Source organism: Pan troglodytes, chromosome 1, assembly GCF_028858775.2.
Source record: "Pan troglodytes isolate AG18354 chromosome 1, NHGRI_mPanTro3-v2.0_pri, whole genome shotgun sequence".
Classification (NCBI taxonomy): Eukaryota; Metazoa; Chordata; class Mammalia; order Primates; family Hominidae; genus Pan; species Pan troglodytes.
In genome coordinates, this window is record NC_072398.2 from 188,691,360 (window position 1) to 188,711,475 (window position 20,116).

At 37.3% G+C, this 20,116-nt stretch overlaps 1 protein-coding gene across 19 annotated transcripts in view; it reads left to right on the top strand.

Annotated features, from left to right (window-relative positions):
• The window catches only part of FOXJ3 (forkhead box J3), a 160,616-nt gene that overhangs the window by 58,631 nt on the left and 81,869 nt on the right, over nt 1–20,116 (top strand). For 12 of the 19 annotated variants that reach the window (XM_009455382.5, XM_054682015.2, XM_009455374.5 and 9 more), the window contains 2 exons: nt 709–1,033; nt 13,876–13,950. In XM_009455382.5, coding sequence (XP_009453657.1) covers nt 709–1,033; nt 13,876–13,950 — 400 coding nt within the window. Of the gene's footprint in view, nt 1–596; nt 1,034–13,875; nt 13,951–20,116 lie in introns of all 19 variants that reach the window. The other 7 variants (XM_009455387.5, XM_063803045.1, XM_063803043.1 and 4 more) reach the window with 1 other exon arrangement.

Genomic DNA, 20,116 nt, shown 5'->3' on the forward strand with positions numbered 1-20,116 from the left:
GTTCCTTGACTTGTTTTTTAAAAAAAGTAACTCCCTGGTACTGCCTAATTTAATTTTTCTCTCACTCATCAGTGTCCTTGACTTTGCATTCCTTTTTTCGGTCAACTCCCCCAGCTAGCTTGTCTCCTTGCTATTCTTGTATACCCTGCTTTACTCTTCCTACCTCCTACCTGCATAAACTCTACCTTCTTTCCTTCATGCAGATTCCTATGCCAGTTTCTCAGTTACTTCTCTGACCTCTTGCCTCCACCTTACTTTTTGGTAATTTGTTTTTATGACTCTCCTAAAATTTGTGTAAAAGAAATGCCAGAGGTACATTTTAAGCTTTTAACGGCTTGTGGTGGTGGTGAGTAAAAGAGTTGGGCTGCAGCTGGGTTTTTCTTACCAAGATCCTGTTGCCCTCTTAAAGAAACAGGCAGTGATTTTTAGAAAGATTGGCATCGGAACCACTTTGTTTGTCTATATTCTGTATTTTAAACAATTTTAAAACCAAGTTTGTTATGTTTTGGTGAGGAAAAAATTAAGAAAAAAGATTGGAATGTTGATCCCTTAAATATTTGGTTTGCTCATTAACATACTCAATCTTTTTCCTCCAGATGTAACTCAGGCTTTCCCTCACTTTGGAACTCCTAGATTTGTGAATATTGGATATTTTGAGAAGCAGGGGTTCTTTCCTTGATATTGACTAAGGAGTCTATTTACCTTCAGGATGACATCTGAACTGGAGAGCAGCCTAACATCTATGGACTGGTTACCACAGCTCACCATGAGAGCAGCCATCCAAAAATCTGATGCTACACAAAATGCACATGGAACAGGAATTTCTAAGAAGAATGCACTCCTTGACCCAAATACAACTCTGGACCAGGAAGAAGTCCAACAGCACAAAGATGGGAAACCTCCATACAGTTATGCCAGCCTCATTACATTTGCAATTAATAGCTCACCCAAAAAGAAAATGACTTTAAGTGAAATTTATCAGTGGATTTGTGATAACTTCCCATATTATAGAGAGGCTGGCAGTGGTTGGAAGGTAAGGATTTTATTTAAATTATTACTTTTATGAAGTAAGCAATGATAATGTTGATTTCTACTGAAAATAAAGCTTTGTGAATGCTCATGTAATTGAATATGAAATTTTGATCTCTAGTGATTTTTAGGATGTCAAAAAGTTTTTAGCTTAGGTGAATAACTTTATTTTTGGTAGATTATTAGTGTGTTGAAGCTTGATTATGTTATAGGACTGATGTAGCATAAAGTAAGAGCAGGGATAATGTAGCGTTCACTGGAAACCATACCTGCAGTTCAGGTGAGTTGACAGTGAGCCTAAAGTGAAAAACAACGTAGTATAGCAACTAGTACTAACTGTCTTTATCAGTCAAGATTTTTTTTATTTTTTTTGAGATGGATTCTCGCTCTGACGCCTAGGCTGGAGTGCAGTGGCGCGATCTTGGCTCACTGCAAGCTTCGCCTTCCGGGTTCACGCCATTCTCCTGCCTCAGCCTCCTGAGTAGCTGGGACTACAGACGCCTGCCACCATGCCCAGCAGATTTTTTGTATTTTTAGTAGAGATGGGATTTCACCGTGTTAGCCAGGGTGGTCTCGATCTCCTGACCTTGTGATCCGCCCGCCTCGGCCTCCCAAAGTGCTGGGATTACAGGCGTGAGCCACCGTGCCTGGCCAAGATTTTTTTTTTTTTAAATTAGAGACAAAGTCTTGCTCTGTTAACCAAGGTCGAGTGCCTGAGCACGCCACCATGGCCAGCTAATTTTTAAATTTCCTGTAGAGATGGGGCCTTGCTCTGTTGCCCATGCTGGTCTCGAACTCCTGGCTTCAAGTGATGCTCCTGCTTCGGCCTGCCAAAGTTTTGGGGTTACAGGTGTGAGACACTGTGCCTGGCCAAGACTTTTTAAAAAATATTTATCTTGAAAGAATTTTAGATTATTGCAAGAGTTGCAAAAGCAATACAGAAGGTTCCCATGTATACTTCATCAGCTTCTTCTAATGTTAACATCTTACATAACCATAGTACAATTATCAAAACTAAGAAATTGACTGAGCATGGTGGCTCACGCCTGTAATCTCAGCGCATTGAGAGGTGAAGGCAAGAGGATTGCTTTAGGACAAGAGTTTGAGACCAGCCTGGGCAATATATGTTGCTCATGATTAGATGTTTTCTTGTAATTAGAATGAGGTAATACATTTTTGGGAAGAATAATACCGATATGGCCTTTTGTGCATAACATATCAGAGGATAGATAATATAAGTATGTCTTAATGGGAATGTTAACTATGATTCTTCGGTTAAGGGGATGTCTGCCAGGTTTCTTCATTATAAAGTTTACTATTTATCACTTTGTAAATAATAATATGTTTTGGGGGGATACTTTGAGCATATGCAAATACAGTAAGTCCTCAACTTTGATAGGTTCTTGGAAACTGACTTTAAACAAAACAACATAAAATGAGACCAATTTTTTTCCTCATCAACATTGTAACGAAATGATGTTATTTGAAGACGTGCTATACTTTTGTTTGACTTAATGTTGCAGTTTCCAAGAACCCCATTAGTAGTGCTAAATGAAGACTTACTGTACTTTATTTCTTAAACTTTTATCCATTAATTTTAGCATTCATTGGTAGGTTATAACTGTAGCAATTATTACTCTCTCCCCTCTCTTCCCCCTTCCCCCGCCCCCTTTTTTTAAAGACAGAGTCTTGCTTTGTTGTCCAGGCTGGAGTGCAGGGGCACCATGTCGGCTCACTGTAACCTCCGTCTCCTGGGTTCAAGCAATTCTCCCGGCTCAGCCTCTCGAGTAGCTGGGATTACAGGCGCCCACCACTGTGCCTGGCTAATTTTTATATTTTTAGTAGAGACAGGGTTTCACCATGTTGGCCAGGCTGATCTCGAACTCCTGACATCAGGTGATCCACCTGCCTCGGCCTCCCAAAGTGTTGGGCTTACAGGTGTGAGCCACCGTGCCTGGCCAATTATTACTGTTTTTAAATGGTGATTGTCCCTTTTCCTTAATTCCTTCGACATTTATTAATTGATATTCTTCTGAAAAGATGAGTTGTTCCTTTAGTCCCTTTTATTCATTCAATAATTTATTTATAATAGTATGCACTCATAGATATTTATTCTTTGTGCTATTGTTGTCATTCAAATTGTGCAACTTTGGCCACTGGGAGCTCTTACAGGCTGGCCCCATACTTCTGTTTGCTTAGCACTTTCTTTTTGGCACCTTGAGATGTTCCAGGGCTATATTGTATCTTCCTTGCCCCTGGAATCAACCATTTCTTTAAGGAGACTTTTGAGGTACTAGCTAATTTATGTTATACAACAAATCATTCAACTTTCTTTTTTTAAATTTTTATTTTAAGTTTTATTTTGTTTTTAGACAAAGTCTTGTTTTCTCTGTCAGCCTGGCTGGAGTTCAGTGGTATGATCCTAGCTCACTGCAGCCTCAAACTCCTGGACTCAAGTGGTCCTCCTGAGTAGCTAGGACTACGGGTGGGTGCTGCTATGCCCACCTGGCTAATTTTTAGGGTCTTGCTATGTTGCCTGGACTGGTCTTGGCCTCAAGTGATCCGCCTGCCTCTGCTTCCCAAAGTGCCGGGATTATAGATGTGGGCCACTGCTTTCTTTCGTCCCTGCACATGTTATATTCATATTCTTACATAGGAATTAACAAGTTGTGTGCTATGTGGGGTGTGTGTATACATGTAGAGGAAGGGAGTTATAGGGCTTTAGGTCTATCATCAGATGGTAGTTACTCTTTAGTTTCTCTTAGGCCTTCCTACTTCAACACTTTTGCCTTTTTCATTTGACTGGATTTATTAGAGACATTTGCTGATTTACCGTGCACCAAGGATGTGCTGTGCATGATTCCCTTGTAAGGGAAGGGATTGTGCCTCATTGAAGTTTTTGTATCTCTTTCTCTTCCATACCTTAGCAGAGAGTGCTTCCATTTAGTAAGCTTCAATAAGTGCAGTTTGAATGAAAGCATGAATCTTGGTCCCAATCTACCTTTTCAGCTTTATTTTTTGTACCTTCCTTTCATATACTTCTCGCCATTCCAGCCTACTAGCTGTCCCTGTAAGTAAGCACATCTATTTCCTTCTTGCTTTTGTTTTTTTCTTATTTCTCCTTGGACCTTGTCTCTTTTGCCCCCCGCCGCCTTTTTTTTTTTAGTTGATATTGCCCTATTATTTCAGCTCATGTATTATTTCTCATCTCCCTATAGAATCAGTCTCTTGTGTTACCATATGCTTTATTAATAACAGTATTATAAACTTAGAGTTTTTTTGTTCAGAAATCTTGTTTCATTAGTTTTTGTTTCTGTACTTAGATACTCAAATAATAGCTACTTTTATTATTTTCTGTCTGCCAGGCACTATACTAAGTGCCATCATTGTCTCTTTAGGCCACACAATAGCCTTATGAAGTAGGTACTATTATTTTCCAAATTTTAAAGGTGAAAAAACTGAGAATTAGAGAAGTTAAGTAACTTTGTAGAGTTTCTCAGCTAGAGAATGATAGAGTCAGGATTTGGTACCAGACTTGGTAGATGTAGAGATTTTTTTCAATGCTCATGTTCTTAACCATTACACAAGATGGATAATTCTGCAAAAACTATATTAAATACTTATTAAATTTAATTTTCCAGGATAAACTCCCCTCAACTGGCTGACTCAGTATGAGAAGTGATTGTTAACAGTATATTTTGAATAGGAGTCTATCCTAACAGAATGTGTCAGTGGAGGATATACCTAATAAAACTTGAATGAAACATGAATCAATGCATCATTCTAAGCAAGTAGTAGTGGCTCTATTTAAGCTGTGCTTTCTGGCTTTACCCCTGGGTACTGTAGACTTTCTTTGTCAAGATTTAGTCTGAGAAAAGGCTAGAAAATTTTGATAAACCTGTGTGGCAATGAAAACACATGGTGGCTAGGGAGTAGAAATGGCTAAAATTTGAGTATGTGGCTTAGAAAGCCCAACAAGAATTCATGGGTCCGTATCATTGATTGTAAACCTAAGTGCCTGCAGATGCCAGGTAGCTGACGTAAATGGGGAAAGCAAAAAAGGTGCCAGACTAAAGAGTGTGTTTAATGTAAAAGGAGCAACTATGTTCTAGTCAGTTACTGCTTTTTAGGGCACATGGCAGATCTTCCAGTCTACCCCGCTCCCCAAGAAAAGGGAAATCTGGATTTTGTGTGTAATTTTCAAATTTTTAACTGTTGTCAACTAATTCTGATTTTCATGAATCTCTGCAGGCCAGACATAAGTCTTGTGTCTGGGTTCAGCCTAGGGAGTACTAATTTGGAATATCTGGTCTACATGATATCCTCCTCTTTTCTGCAATTTTTTTTTTTTTTTTTTTTTTTTTGAGATGGAGTGTCGCTCTGTTGCCCAGGCTGGAGTGCAGTGGTGTGATCTCGGCTCACTGCAAGCTCTACCTCCCTAGTTCAAGTGATTCTCATGCCTCAGCCTCCCGAGTAGCAGGGACTATAGGCGCATGCCACTATGCCTAGCTATTTTTTTGTATTTTTAGTAGAGATGGGGTTTCACCATGTTGGCCAGGCTGGTTCCGAACTCCTGACTTCAAGTGATCTGTCTACCTTGGCCTCCCAAAGTGCTGGTATTACAGGTGTGAGCCACCACGCCTGGTCCTCAGCTGATTTCGTCTTTCATTTGATAATGTGAAAAGGATTTATTTATTATCTGCTCTTGTGAAGCAGTATGCTAGGCTTTGGCAGTACTAGGAAGCATAGCACAGGGCCTAAGGGAGCTACAATCTTTATTAGATGAGAAGAATACATATAAACAAGTAATTATGCTGTGTAAAAAGCTCTGTAATAGAGGAATCCAGAGTGCTGTGCTATAAATAGTTGACTAATTGGCCACACCTACTGTGTGTAAACTATAAAAATATCCATTGTGTATGTGATGTAGTAAAAAGTGTTAAATGAAGGGTACAGTTAATGAGTTTATGGGGAGTATGATAATCTAAATTGAGTGGTACAGAGTAAATGCCACTAGAATACAAGGAAGTGGGGAATCAGATAACCATTGAGGGAAGTGGGACTTGAGCTGTGTTTTGAAGAAGAGTTAAGATTTGTGGAGGTGTTTTTCAAAATTCAAGTGTTACGAAGCACTTGGTTATAGTGGCTTGCAGTAGAGAATGTGATAGAGTCAGAATATGGAGATCCTATGAATATATGAATGCCAAACTGAAGAGCTTGGTCCAAATTTAAGGAATAGCATATAAAGTTCGAATATTGTTTTCCTCATTAACTTGTCTGGCTTCATTTTTGATGACGTCTACCTAAAAATGCCAAATCCATTCTGCTGATACTCCTTGCCGATAGCCAGCCCAAGTCATGGGTCTGAAACTGTTTTAAATGTAGTGATACAGTTTCAGTGGGAAGAAAAAGAAATAGAGAACTAATGGGTAGAGAAGGATGATGTTGCTCTTAGAACTAGAAGATCCTGAGAGAGATGATCTGGTCCAATCTACTGCTTTAGGCAGAGTTTTAATATTTCCAGAGATTACTATTAAAATTTCCTTTACCCAGTTTTTAAGTATTTGGTGCCTAGCACATAGCATGATCACTTTTAATTTTATTTTTATAAACATAGAAATATTTTGAACACTTCGAGTGGAGACAGATGGAACCTAGTTTATCTTCTCCTTTGCACAGGCCTTGTTCTATTTTACTTCCCATTCACTCTCCTTAGTTTTGTTTAGAACACTTCAGCAGTCTGCTGCTAACTCTTCTTCAGGTATGGAGGCGATGGGATGTGGGAAAATGGGAGGTCACTTAGAGCTTGTGAAGTTAGCTTGTATTGGTTGAAGAGAGGTTTGGAGAAAGACCTTAAGGTGACTGTCACCACCTTTCCAGAAATGCAGAGTGAACTGATGCAACACAGAGGACATTATGTTGCCCCTGTTGCTTAAAAGGACTCAAATAGAATTTTAGTAAACTCCCTTTCATTTTGTGTCAGGGCCTTGAAGGGAGATTACATATTAAAAATACCTCTTTGGATATTCCATAATTGAATGGTTTTGTATTCTGAACTAGAGGAAAAGGAATTAAATTTTCAGGCTCTGTGCAGTGGGGGCTCATGGCTCATGCCTATAATCCCAGCACTTTGGGAGGCCAAGGCAGGAGAATCACTTGAGACCAGTCTGGCCAGCATAGCGAGACCCTGTCTCCACAAAATAAAAAATAAAAAAAGAAATTAGCCGGGCATGGTAGCGTGTCCCTGTGGTCCCAGCTACTTGAGAGGCTGAGGTGGAAGGATTGCTAGAGCCCAGGAGGTTGAGGTTGCAGTGAGTTATGATCATGCCACTACACTGCAGCCTGGTGACAGAGCGAGACCCTGTCTCCAAAAGAATAAAATAAAAAATAAAATTTCATGGTATTCACTTTGAGGAAAGTTAACTTATTAAGTTGTTGAAGTTTAGGATAATTTAAAAAAAGAAAAATACAAAGGTGGTGTATGGGTGTCTTGTGCTACTTTTTGTGTGGGTAAAAAAGGAATAATAATATACATTATGTGTTTGCTCATTGTTGTGAAAAGAAATTTAGGAATTTAAACTAGAAGTGTATTTAATATAACTACCTCTAGGGGATAGTTGGGACCCAGAGTGGAAAGGATGTAGAAGGAAATAAGATTTTGAGTATACCTTTTTATATGGTTTTAACTTTTGAACCCATGTACATGTTTTACATATTTAAAAAAAAAATGAAAAGGGATGAAAAAAGGAAACCCTCAAAGAGAATGCAAGCAGAAACAAGCCTAACATTGTTTTGAATTAATAATGTGATCACACAGAAAAAAGCAAATTGAAGAAACTTTTGGTATATACCTTATATACCTTCATGGCATACATTCCAAGGCCAAAAATAGTTACAAAGAAATCATCAACTTAGTAGATTTGTGTCCGGTAGTGGAACTTCAGTAGAGGCAGTCTCTATCTCCAAAAAACCCCTAGGAAAGAAGCTGGGAGGGAAGAAGTTAGAAAGTTGAGAGCAGTTCTGAAACCATTTTAGGTAGGGTAGAACAAATGAGTACTTATATTGATTTTTGGGGGGACCTGTGGGGACAGAAACCAGGACTCACAGAAGAAAGAATGGATAAGAATGTAGCAGTTGGTTGGATTGGAGGTGGCAGTTTAAACTCAGCTTTAAATAAAAATTACATAGAATGCTGTTAAAATTAGAATTGTCAGGTCACTACTCCAGAGATTTTAAATTAGGTGCCTTGGATAGAGCCTAGGAATCTGCATTAAAATAACATTTCAAGTAATTCTAGTGCAGATAAACTGTAGTTTTGAGAAACTGCTTTTGGGGATGGTGTTTTTAAGGCCAATCAGCATGGCTTCATCATATTGATTGATTAGGTGATTGAAGAAAATCACCTAATTATTTCTGCCTCTCCACTTCACCAGTCAACTTCTTTTCTTGGGGTTATGGGAGATGGGGACTACCCAAGCTGTAAGGTCTGAAGTAACCTCTTTTCTTTGTGGGTTTTATGTGTATGCACAAGTCTTGGCTTTCGTATCTCAGTGTTTTTACATTCTAAATAGGTTTTAGGTATTTTTTTTCCGACAGATATGTGATGATTACCCTTTGAAAAACATTGTATCCTAGCTTTTGGGTTAAAAGACAAGGTTCCTACCCTCGTGGAACCTATTTACATTTTGGTAGAGAATACAGCATGGAGGGGGAAGACCATTAAACAAACAATTGCAAAGGTGATGAGAAATTCAGGATGACGAAGTTTATTACAGTGGAACTTAACTAATCTGTGAACACCAGAAAGGGCTTCCCTAAAGAACTGAAGTTTAATCCAAGAATGAATTGAATACTGAGTAGATTGATTTAGGTAAAGAAGATGGAGTAAGGCTGGGGGCAGTAATCTTTGCAGATGTAGCAATTTGTGGAAAGCTTAGAACCTGAGAGAGAACGTTGGAGGGGATGAATGTTGAAAGCAAGATAGGGTCAGATCATGAAGAGTCTTTGGGGGCTTAAGAATATTGGATTTTGTCCTAAGTGCACTGGAAGTTTTTAAGTTAAGGGGTAACACCAAAATTGCATTGTGAAGACATAACTCTCTGCAGGGTGGAGAATGATGGAAGCAGGGCTGAGAGGAAGGGAGACACCAGTTAGGAAGCTGTTGTACTAGTTTTGCTGAGACTGGTTCCCTGGACTGAGATAGTCACAGAAAAGATGGGGTAAGATAGGCAGATCTAAGGTAGGCTTAGTAAGATTTAGTGATAGATTTGTTTTAGATGGTAAGGAAGAGACAGGAGTTAAGGATGTTTTTTAGGTTTCTCATTGGAGCAGTTATGTGAATAATAATGTCTTTAAACTGAGAAGGGAAAACTGAAATAAGATCACATTGGGCATAAAGATTGAGTTTAATTTTAAATATGTTGAGTTTGAGGAGTTTCTGGAGATGTGCAGTTGATAGTTGGAAATACACGTTAGGAACTCAGGAGAAAGGTCTGTGCTGGATCTAGACAGATTTAAGTGATTTATCACAGGTGGCAATTGGCTGTAACTGAGATTGGCTAGGCAGCAGATGTAGAAATGAAAAAGACATAGGGCAGAACCCTGAAGATTTCCAACATTTAAGCTTTTTGTAGAGGAGGAAGACTGTAGAGGTGTGTACTTCCTTTGAAGTGATGAGTTCACACTGAGCCATTTACTAATGATACTTGTTTCTTCTGACCATCTTGATTTGTATTTTCCCCTCATCTTGAACTTTTAAGCTGGGTAGTTGTCTGATGCCTCTTTCTTTTTTCATGTCTTATTTTAGATTTGAATTGTGTATTTTTTATGATTCCATTTTATCGCCACAATTCTGTTATTAGTTATCCCCTTTCTAAATTTTTTTTAGTGATTACTCTACTATATACATCTTAGTTCATTCAGGCTGCTATAACAACAAAAAGAAAACCAAAAACCTAGAGTGGGGGGCTTACAAACAACAAATGTTTATTTCTCATAATTCTGGAGGCTGGGAATTCCAAAATCAAGATGCCAGCAGATTCTGGTGATGGCCTGTTTCCTGGCTCATAGATGATCCCATTCTCATTATAACCTTACATGGTAGAAAAGGGAAATAAACTCTCTGAGGCCTCTTTTATAAACACTAGTCTCATTCATGAGGACACCCTTCATAACCTAATCACCTTAAAGGCTCCACCTCCAAATATCATCACATTGGGAATTAGGTTTCAACATAAGAATTTTGAGGGGACGCAGATATTCAGTTGATTGTAACATCTTTAAGTTACTGCACTTTACCTTCAAATAGTATTAAACCATTTCATGTATAATGTAAGAATTTTATAAACCACGTCTTTCCAGTTCCTTTGACCCATGCTTTTTGCTATTGTTGTCATACATTTTACTTTTACATGGTTCCAAACTCTGTAATAAATTATATTTGCTTTATACAATTTATTTTTTATGTTTTACAGTCTGAATATCTTCATACAGTTTTTTTTAAAGCATTAAATCTACCTTCATTTTTTACCATTTCCGGCACTGTTCATTTATTTTTGTGATCTGCATTTTTGTTTGATTTCATACTTCTGCCAAAAGAACTTCCTTATAACAGTGTCAGTGAGCCGAAATGAATTTTTTCAGCTTTTGTTTGGAAGTCTTTATTTTGCCTTTATTTTTGAGAGATATTTTCACTGCACAGGTTTTTTTTTCTTTCAGTATTTTAAGATGTCACTCCATTGCCTTCTGGCTTGCATAGTTTTTGAAAAGTCCACTGTAATTCTTACCTTTATTCCTTTATATATAATCTGCTTTCTCTGGCTGCCTTCAAGATGTTCTTTATTTTGATTTTTAGCCCTTTCACTGTAATTAATATGGGGATGTGGATTTTTACTTTATTCTGCTTGGTGTTCTCTGAAATTCTTGCATATTTGGCTTGATGTCTTGCATTATTTTTTTGAAGATTCTTGACTGTTACTTCAGATTTTCCCTCTGCCCCATTCCTTTTTTTTCTCCTTCTGGGACTTTAATTGCATTTATCATCACACAGTTCTTGGATGATCTGTTTTGTTTTTGTTTTGCTCTTTGTGAATGTGCCAGTCTCTGTTTGGAAATTTCTGTTACTCTACCCTCAAATTCTCTGAGCCTTTCCCTAGTTGTGTCTAGTTTAATGATGAGCCCATCTGAGGAATTTTTAAAATCTTTAATCATGTTTAATGTTTTTTATTTCTATCGTTTATATTTGTCTCTTTCTTTAGTTTTCACATTTCTGTTGAAATTCTCCATCTCTTTATGCAAGCAAGTTGTCCACTTTTTTTCTGCTAGACCCTTTAACATATTAATCATGGTTATTTTAATTTTTTTTTTTCTGATAGTTCTAACACCTGAGTCTTCTCTTGGGTTTTGTTGATTATTTTATCTCTTGGCAGTAAGTTTTCCTTTCTTTTCTATGTCTTATAATTGTTGCCTGAGACCAGATATCTGTGTAGAAGAATGGTAGACGTTGAGTTAAATAGTACTTGTACTTGTGAATGGACAAGCATCTTTTTTCTCAGGCCGTTCTTGTGGGGATTGAGTCAGTCTGTCAGTAATTTGGATTTTTTTAAATTTATGTCTTTATCTTCAGTATACCACAAACTTTACATTCCTCCAGCAGTGGGCTCCTGTTAATTTGTGCTTGGAGAGGGTGCGGTAGGATTTTTTTGTTTTTTCATCTCTTTAGATTTTAGTTGTCTCTGCCCACCTTTTTACACATGGGGATTTCTCGTCCCTTCTCTGTCAGTAGACTGCGTTTGCTTGTTATTCAGTGGTATGCTTTTGGTAGAGGCAAGGAGTTTTCTCTGTTGTGTTGGTCCAGCCTTAGTCTTATGCAGACCCTCGAACTTAGGGTGGGCTGTTTCAGTGTTTCTTCCCTCAGCCAGACTAGTCTTGTGTATCTGTAGTTACTTTTGGGTGAGAGTTTCGCGCCTCTTCTCCAGGTGTAGCAGACCTCTACATGGTATCTGTATAGGATCCTGGGCCCAAGGTAGTTTCCTATACCTCTCCCAGAGTTCAAGGGATTTGCTTCTACTTTTCCTCCAGCAGCAGAACATCTTTGCCTATGTACTGGGTAAGGGTTTCCTATCCCTCCCTAGAGGCACCAGGGTTTTGTTTCCATTCTTCCCCCAGAAGCAGTGAATCTTTGCCAGAGTCCTATGGGTGAGAGGTTTTGCTGCCTTTACTGCAAACTTGTTTTTTTGCTTTGTAAAATCTATGGAAGGTTGGTGGGCTTTGTCTCCTCACTGCCTGTCACTGTCAATCACTTTCTTCCTGTTTATGCCACTAGGGGAGACTTTCTTGGGTCTCCTTTCCTACCCCTATTTTTTCTTAGGAACACATGGTAAAGACCTATGGAGAAGAGCTTAAGAGTGTGTGGGAACTTCTCGTGTCTGGGGTTCTTGTTGCTCTAAAGTGACAGTCCCACGCTTGGCCTTTAAAATTTTAGCTAATTTCTTTTTAACTGCTTGGATGGTGGCCATCTCTTTTTCCTGTGCTCTGCCAAAGGTGATTTAGTTGTGTGTCCAGTTTCTCATTGAATAGCCTTCCTCCTCTTAGGAATGTGGTTTGGTTGCCTTGCAACCTGAGCTCTCTGATGTGGCTTAAAAATAGTTTTTTTTTGTTTATTTTTTTTTTAAAGCTTACCTAGGGTTTTCTCTTTGGGAGAGAGCATCATTCTTTGTAGCTGTTTACATCCCAAGCATAAGTTTTAAATTTCTGCTTTGGTAATAGATGGTCTTGAATTTATATTCTGTAGTCATCTTTTAAAAACGTTTAAAATTCCAATATTGTGCCTGAGGGAGAGAAGTTTTATTATAGGCATTCTTGTTAGACTACTGAATTTTGTATTAAACAATAAAGCAGATATTATGTCAAAATATGATCCCAGAAGGTACCATTCTAAGTAATGGCTAAATGCAGTTGGACCTCTTCTCTCTCAAATACTAGCCATTTGGGAACAAACCAAGATAATTTGAGAATGGGTTTTGGAGCATTTAATTGAGAAGAAATGGACTTTGGGGCATATTCTGTAAGAATTGGGGTACAGTCCTACCTATTCATGAATAAATTTCTATTTCACAGACTCTGCAGGTTTCCAAGGGCATTTTCCTGCTACCCACCTTGGGTGTTCTTCCCTGCTACAATGAAGAATTTAGATGTTCTTCCCAGCTCCCTGTAGCCAGTATCTTTCCATGTGGTTTTCTTTTTTACAGATTGTGGTGAGAACCTAATAGGGTTCTATATGTTTTTTTGTAATAGAGCAGTGAATGTTTTTTTAAAGCATTTTTTAAACTAATTAATAAGTGGTAATACATGTGTCTTGCGGACCATTTGGACTTTGCAGAAAAGTAAAGAGAAGAAAATAGTCATCATCTTTAATTTCATGTAGAGTAACTTCTTACATTTTGCATTCTGGCTTATTTCCAAGAATAAATAAATAAACTTAAAATAAGTACCACAATTAAAGTCATAATATGTATCATAATATGCCAATTTTATATTTGGAATTTAATATTTAACATTACATTACAGGCATCTTCCTGTATCAATAAAAGTCATAAACACTTAAAATGCTACATGTATTACATTTTATGAAATCCTCTAGAAATTATTTTCCAGTAACAGCTTCCCCTCATAGCATTCATAATTTGAAAGTCAGAAAGATTTAAATTTTAAGCTGATTAAAAAGTTTATTCCATTTGTAATTGTTTTGCAAAGCATAAAGATGTTTAGATTTCTAATTCTGTTTTTAAATTTGGGTTATGTTTTTTGGATTTTATTAACCTTATGACTTTTCTTCTTTAATTCCAGAATTCCATACGACATAATCTGTCATTGAACAAATGTTTCCTTAAAGTGCCTCGATCTAAGGATGACCCTGGAAAGGTAGGATTCATCTTCTTAAAACAGTTGAATTCTTCAGTATGTCACTTGTCATGTTTGAATTAAGAACTTTTCCAGTTCATTGAATAGGAACCTCTGCAAAATAGTAAGTCCTCCCCCACCCTGCTCTAAAGCTTGTTAGAGAGTTTTAAGCTGTGGGAAGCTAACTAGTGTATAGCTGTTGCACACCACAGTGCTGTTGTACTTTGCTGTTTCTAATCTAATCTTTGGTTGAAGTATTGTGTATTAAATTAAATTTGGTGGTTGAGCTGCTTGTCAGGAACCATAATTCATTATTACATATAAGGGGTGCATCTCTGTGTAACTGGCAAAAAGTGGAAGTATTCTTACACTGGAATAAAACAGTTTCTCTGTTATTAGCCCATTTCTGAGTGTAATCAAGAAGAGTATTCTGTACTTGACTCTTCTTATCTCCTGACACCATTGCATTTTTCACGTTTTTAGCGTTTTTTCTATGGTGACTCCTCCCTTTTTCTGTTGTTTTAATAGCTAGTCAACTATAGTGTGCCCTGAACTTGGTCCTAGTTGCTTGGTCTCTGAAACTTAAGAGTACTTGGTTGTACTGTATTTGGTTGTCAAGGTAAGTTACTAGATTAGGACTTTGAGACAGTGTATTTATTGGGAAGCACGATGCTTGTTTAGGTGGCTAGACTTCTTATATTTGTTTTTAGGCTAACTGATTTTGGAAGAATCTTTCTAAAATGTAAGCCTGGTCATGTAAGCACCTTGCTTAAAAGTATTCCTTAGTGTCCAGGAGGTGTTTACTTTCTCTTCTTGTAAAATATTCTTTACTGTTTTTTTCTCTATCTGCCTTTCTAGCTATAATTCACCTCATTCAAGACTCATCGTGAAGAACTACTTGAAGTTTTCCAAACATGCTATTCATATGGTCTTCTGTACAAATTTCCTTGCTTTACTTGTCTAGACTGCTTCTTATCTTCCAGTATTGAGCTGCAACATGACTTCTCTGAGGCTTTTTTGTTTCCCCATACATCAGCTGAATTTGTTGCTCCCTCTTTTGAGTTCTTTTTATTTTGTAGCGACCGTCATCATTGTAGTAGCTCCTAATTGGACTCTCAATGGCTGGGCTCGATCCCTCCAGTTTATATTAACTTTCACATAGTAGGCAGCAATCTTCAAAAAAAAAAAAAAAAAAAGTTAACCTACTCATATGGTCTCTTTTTTTCAAGCTCTTTGTTAGTTATCTACTGCCCTTAAAATCTAAATTTATGCAAGTAGGGATCATGTGTATCTTGTTCACTGTTTAGACCCAGTTGCTTGCACAGTGGCTGATGGCACTGAGGAGACACCCTTGTTGAATGAATGAATATACTGTATCCTCTGTTAGACTGTTAACTTCTTGAAGTTAGAGATGAAGAGTTATTCGTTTCTATCTTTAGGCAGTTTTTCTGAAGTAATGAACATTTTATAGCACTTTTTATCATCTGTCTGCTCCGTCAAGTTGGTTCTCAGTAAGATTGAACAGATTATTATAATAATCTTGTAAGAAATTGTTTCTCTATGTTTTTAACTTTGAGATTCTGAATAGGAATTGGTGCACCTTTTCCTTTAAAGGAAAGGAGGCTTATTACAAAAAGATAATTAGATTTTAAAAATAAATTCTTTATCACATTTCCTATAGGCAATGAGTATATATGAATCAGACTGAAAAATATTTTTAAGAGACTTCAGAGATTATTTACTAGAGTCCTGTGAAGTTACTATTTGGGTTCTGTAAACATTTTGGTTCTGATTGGATTTTTAAATGAATTTGAAATAATTTTAAAAAATTAAAAATCAGTACACATGAATGCTTAATTCTATCATGTACTTGATTTTAACCAATTGGAGACTCTTAAAAATGTGTCATGTCAGGTATTTTTCTTTTGTGTAGAAGTTTAAGCTTTTGTTCATCCTAATATATGGGGTAAGACAGATATGGAAAACATGTTACTCTTTGCAACTCTTCTTTTTGAATCAGGATTCTCAATGTGCAACTAAAACAAAATACAGAACTAAATTGAGTCCTGAGAGGCTAATGAGAGCTTTCATCTTTTACCAGTAGTTTTCAGTTCTAAGGTTTTGTATGTATTAAAACACCTCATTCTTATTGATTTTGGTCATAATAAGTAAATATCATACATTTGATTTTATAAAGTACATTTGTAGTAGTAATTTTTCTTTTCAGTCTCAAAGTGAGGTTTATTTTATTTGTTTGTTTATTTGTTTGTTAATTTTGAGACGGAGTCTCACTCTGTTGCCCAGGCTGGAGTGCAGTGGTGCAATCTCAGCTCACTGCAGCCTCCGTCTCCTGGGTTTAAGCAATTCTCCTGCCTCTGCCTCCTGAGTAGCTGGGACTACCGGTGTACATCATCATGCCTGGCTAACTTTTGTATTTTTAGTAGAGATGGGGTTTCACCATCTTGGCCAAGCTGGTGTCAAACTCCTGACCTCAAGTGATAGGACCACCTCGGCCTCCCAAAGTGCTGGGATTACAGGCGTGAGCTGCCGCACCTGGCCAAAAAGCGAGGTTTAAATACATTTTTCTCTTTGATTTTGGTCAGACATAGATGTAAATTTGGTCTTATAAAATACATTTATGTGAATAAAGTCATTTTTATTTTTGATTTCAAAATGAGATTTTGTTTTTTCAGAAAACACAAAATTCCACTGCTTTAAAAAAGCTTTGAAGACTTCAGCTCAAGCCCATTTCATAAAAGAAGAAACTAAGGCCAGTAGATGAGGAACAGCTTGCTCAGGTTCATTGTGGAATTAGAACCCAGGCATATTCGCCAGACATACTTGTCAGTCACAGAAACTCAATACAAACTAACTTAAGGGGAAAAGTACTTAAGGAAGAACTGGAGCCAGGTTCTTAAATTATATCACCAGGAATGTCTCTTCATCCATTAGTTGTGCTAACTTCTCTGATAGCTTCATTTTCAGTCCAATTAGTGGCAAGTATGTCTTTCAGCAGCTTCTGGTTTATATTCCACCAGCTGAGTAACACTTAACAGAGAGAGTAGGCCTGGTGTTCACCCCGTCACCCCCCAAATCACCTGGAATTACAGAAAAAGTCTTAGAATGAATGTTGAACAAGCAAAACACAGTTGGTTTCTTAGTTCTTAGATTAGTACTTTTTCCATGATATCAATCTTCCTTGAGAGGGAGACCAAAATGTTAGTTAAGTTTTGGTACTTATGAATTGTTGTTTCTTTTTGTATTACAGTGTTTCCTGACATTTGAGGAGCTTTTCCAAAACCACCCTCACCACAGTGGGAGAAAACCATTGAGCGAAGTTGGGGTGGGAGTAGATTTTGGTCTTGGGTATGGGACGGACTTTATAACCCCTTAGGATTTTGCTAGCTGCTGCCATGACTTAGGTCAAGAGGTAGAAGTAGCTCGTATAGCATCTTCTCTGTATTTTCACGATACAGCTTTCTGTTCATTGTATTACCAGAGAGGTGTGAAGAACAACCTAATCTTGAAGTGTATTGTTGAATCATAGATGTTTTTATGTGGCTATCTATTCCTTACTTAATCCTTCATTTTCAAGAAGATTGTGTCGTAAAAGCCCTTAAAATTTGGTACCCTTTATGTACATTGGTGGTCTGAGATTGATTTTTCTCACCTCTTTACAACTAATTTCAAGCAGCTATGTTACCGCTTTATTAAAAAAAAAACACACACACACAAAATGAAAATCAGTTTTGCATCTACTTTGCTGCTTTTTTGGGGACAGATTTGTTTTTCTTTTCTCTTGATTATATCCTTTTTACCCTGTCTATACATTCTGCAGTCTATCTCCATTTTTTAAATCCCGTCTTTTATCTCTTCTCTTTTCATTAGTTCTGTTTTCTCTATATTTGTCTTTTTTTTTTTAATTCTTTGGGTTATAAGTCTTATTGTGTAATTCATACATGTGTCTTAATTATCTTAAAGGTAAATATTTACATTAGGGAAAAGCAGATTACTGGCTAAATATAGTTTAAAAAATATAATTCTCTTTCTCTGCTTTTCAGCTTAACCTTTTCTCAATTTTGTTTCCCTTTCTTCAGTTCAGAGAAATGATCTTTGACTTGAAAGGAACTAAAGGATTATAGGGCTTAGTTTCAACAGTTATCTAAACTTAGTAGCAGTGGGCTCTAATAGAAATGAGAAAATAGCTAAGAAGTTTAAAACCACATGAAGGCCACCTGACTATCCTGGGGAAATAACTACAGTTAATTCATAGAAGAGTTTTTAGGGGTGTAGGGGTTGGGGAATCTTTGTCTTGCCTGGGAATGGGAAGTTGTAAAGGCTCAGTGACCATAGAGATTGGGTTCTCCTGGTTTGTGAGGAAATAACAAATTCACTGCTAAGAGACTAACTTTTGAAACTTACAGGATTGTGATTTTTTTTCTTTAAAAATTTCTTTTGAGACAGGATCTTGCCCTTTTGCCCAGTGCAGTGGTGCTCTCATAGCCTACTGGGCTCAGGTGATTCTCCAGAGTAGCCAGGATGACAGCACGTGCCACCATGCCTGGCTAAGTTTTTGAAATTTTTTGTGGAGATGGAGTTCTCACTATGTTGCCTGGACTGGTCTTGAACTCCTGGCCTCAAGTGATCCTCCTGCCTTGGCTTCCCAAAGTGTTGAGATTAGAGGTGTGAGCCACCACGTCTCACAAATTATGAATTTTTTTCTATTCCTATTCTGTAGCTTAGTATAAGGGACCATAACATAGTTGACTGATCTTTCTTTTCAAAGGGTGTTCTTTTTTGGGGGGCTATATTAGTATTATGTTATATTTATTTGTAAATTGCTTGTTAATCTCTGGTATCCCATTTTGGTCATTTTCTTTAAAAATATGTAGAAAAACTGGAGAGGTTTGAGGGAACATAAAATATAACATTAAATGATGAACAGTGTTGTAGGAGTCGTAGGTATTACCCTAAAGAAGGAAGATAAGAGTATAATTTTAATGCTAGTCTTAAGTAAATGCATGATTTTTGTAAAGAAGATGATGACTGTTTATCTGTGTTTCTGTACAAACTAAACAGGAAGTAGGACTGAAGGATAAGCAAGAGTTTGGTTGGACCGAAATAAGAATGTCATATTTATTGAAGTGAAAAAACACTGATACAGCTTCCCAAGGGAGACTTTAGAGTTTGTCACTTCTGAAGCACTTGAATAGATGAGGTTGCTAGCATTTGTCATTTTAACTCATGGTAGATAAGAACTCGAGTTGAAGGCTGGAAGAGGATATGATCAAGTTTAGCTGAGGGACGAGTCGGAGCAAAGCTGGGTAGAATCAGGAATTAAGGGAATTAATATAAGTACTAACGTGAGATCCAAGAGTGAAGAAATGGATTAGTGCCATTGAGTGATTGTCGAGACAGAGGTGAATTATGAATGTGAGGCATTCCATTAGACAAACCAAGGTTAGAAAGCCAAGGTATTCAGAAGATTAGAAAGATTGAGTTAGATAGAAGTGAGAGTCTGATTCAGGGAGATAACACTGCAGAAGCTGAAAGAAGTGTTGGCCTAGAGCCCTGACGTTAATATTGTTTGAGCAGTGTGGTTGCAGCTGCCTTTTGTTTAGACATACAGTGTTCTCTGTTCTCTTTTTAAAGTTGGAAGAGAACATTTTGTTGTTGTTGGCCTCTTTTTTCTTTTCCAGATCTAAACTACTTTAAAAAAATAACATTATACCTAGAAATTTAAAAAAAATTATATATGGTGAAATTTGCTCTTTGGTGTGTAATTCTATTGGTTTCAACAAACACAGCGTAACCATCACTGTAATCAAAATACAGAACAGTATTCCAGATTGTCACTTGGTAGTCAGCCCTTTCCCTCATCCCCAGGCCTTTGCAACTACTGATCTGTTTGTGTCCCTATAATTTTGCCTTTTCCAAAATGCCATATAAATGGGACTCATATAGTACATGGCCTTCTGAGTCTGGCTTTTTTGCTTTAGTATAATGTATTTGAGAGCTATCCATGTCGTTGTGCATATCAGCAGTTTTGTTTCATTTCATTGCATATATTCCATCATACGGATTTATCAGAGTTTAATCACTATTTGAAAGACATGTTTTTGTTAGTTGTATGATCATTTGACCATCAAGTTACTTTCTTTTCGGCTTAGACTTGACAGATATTGAG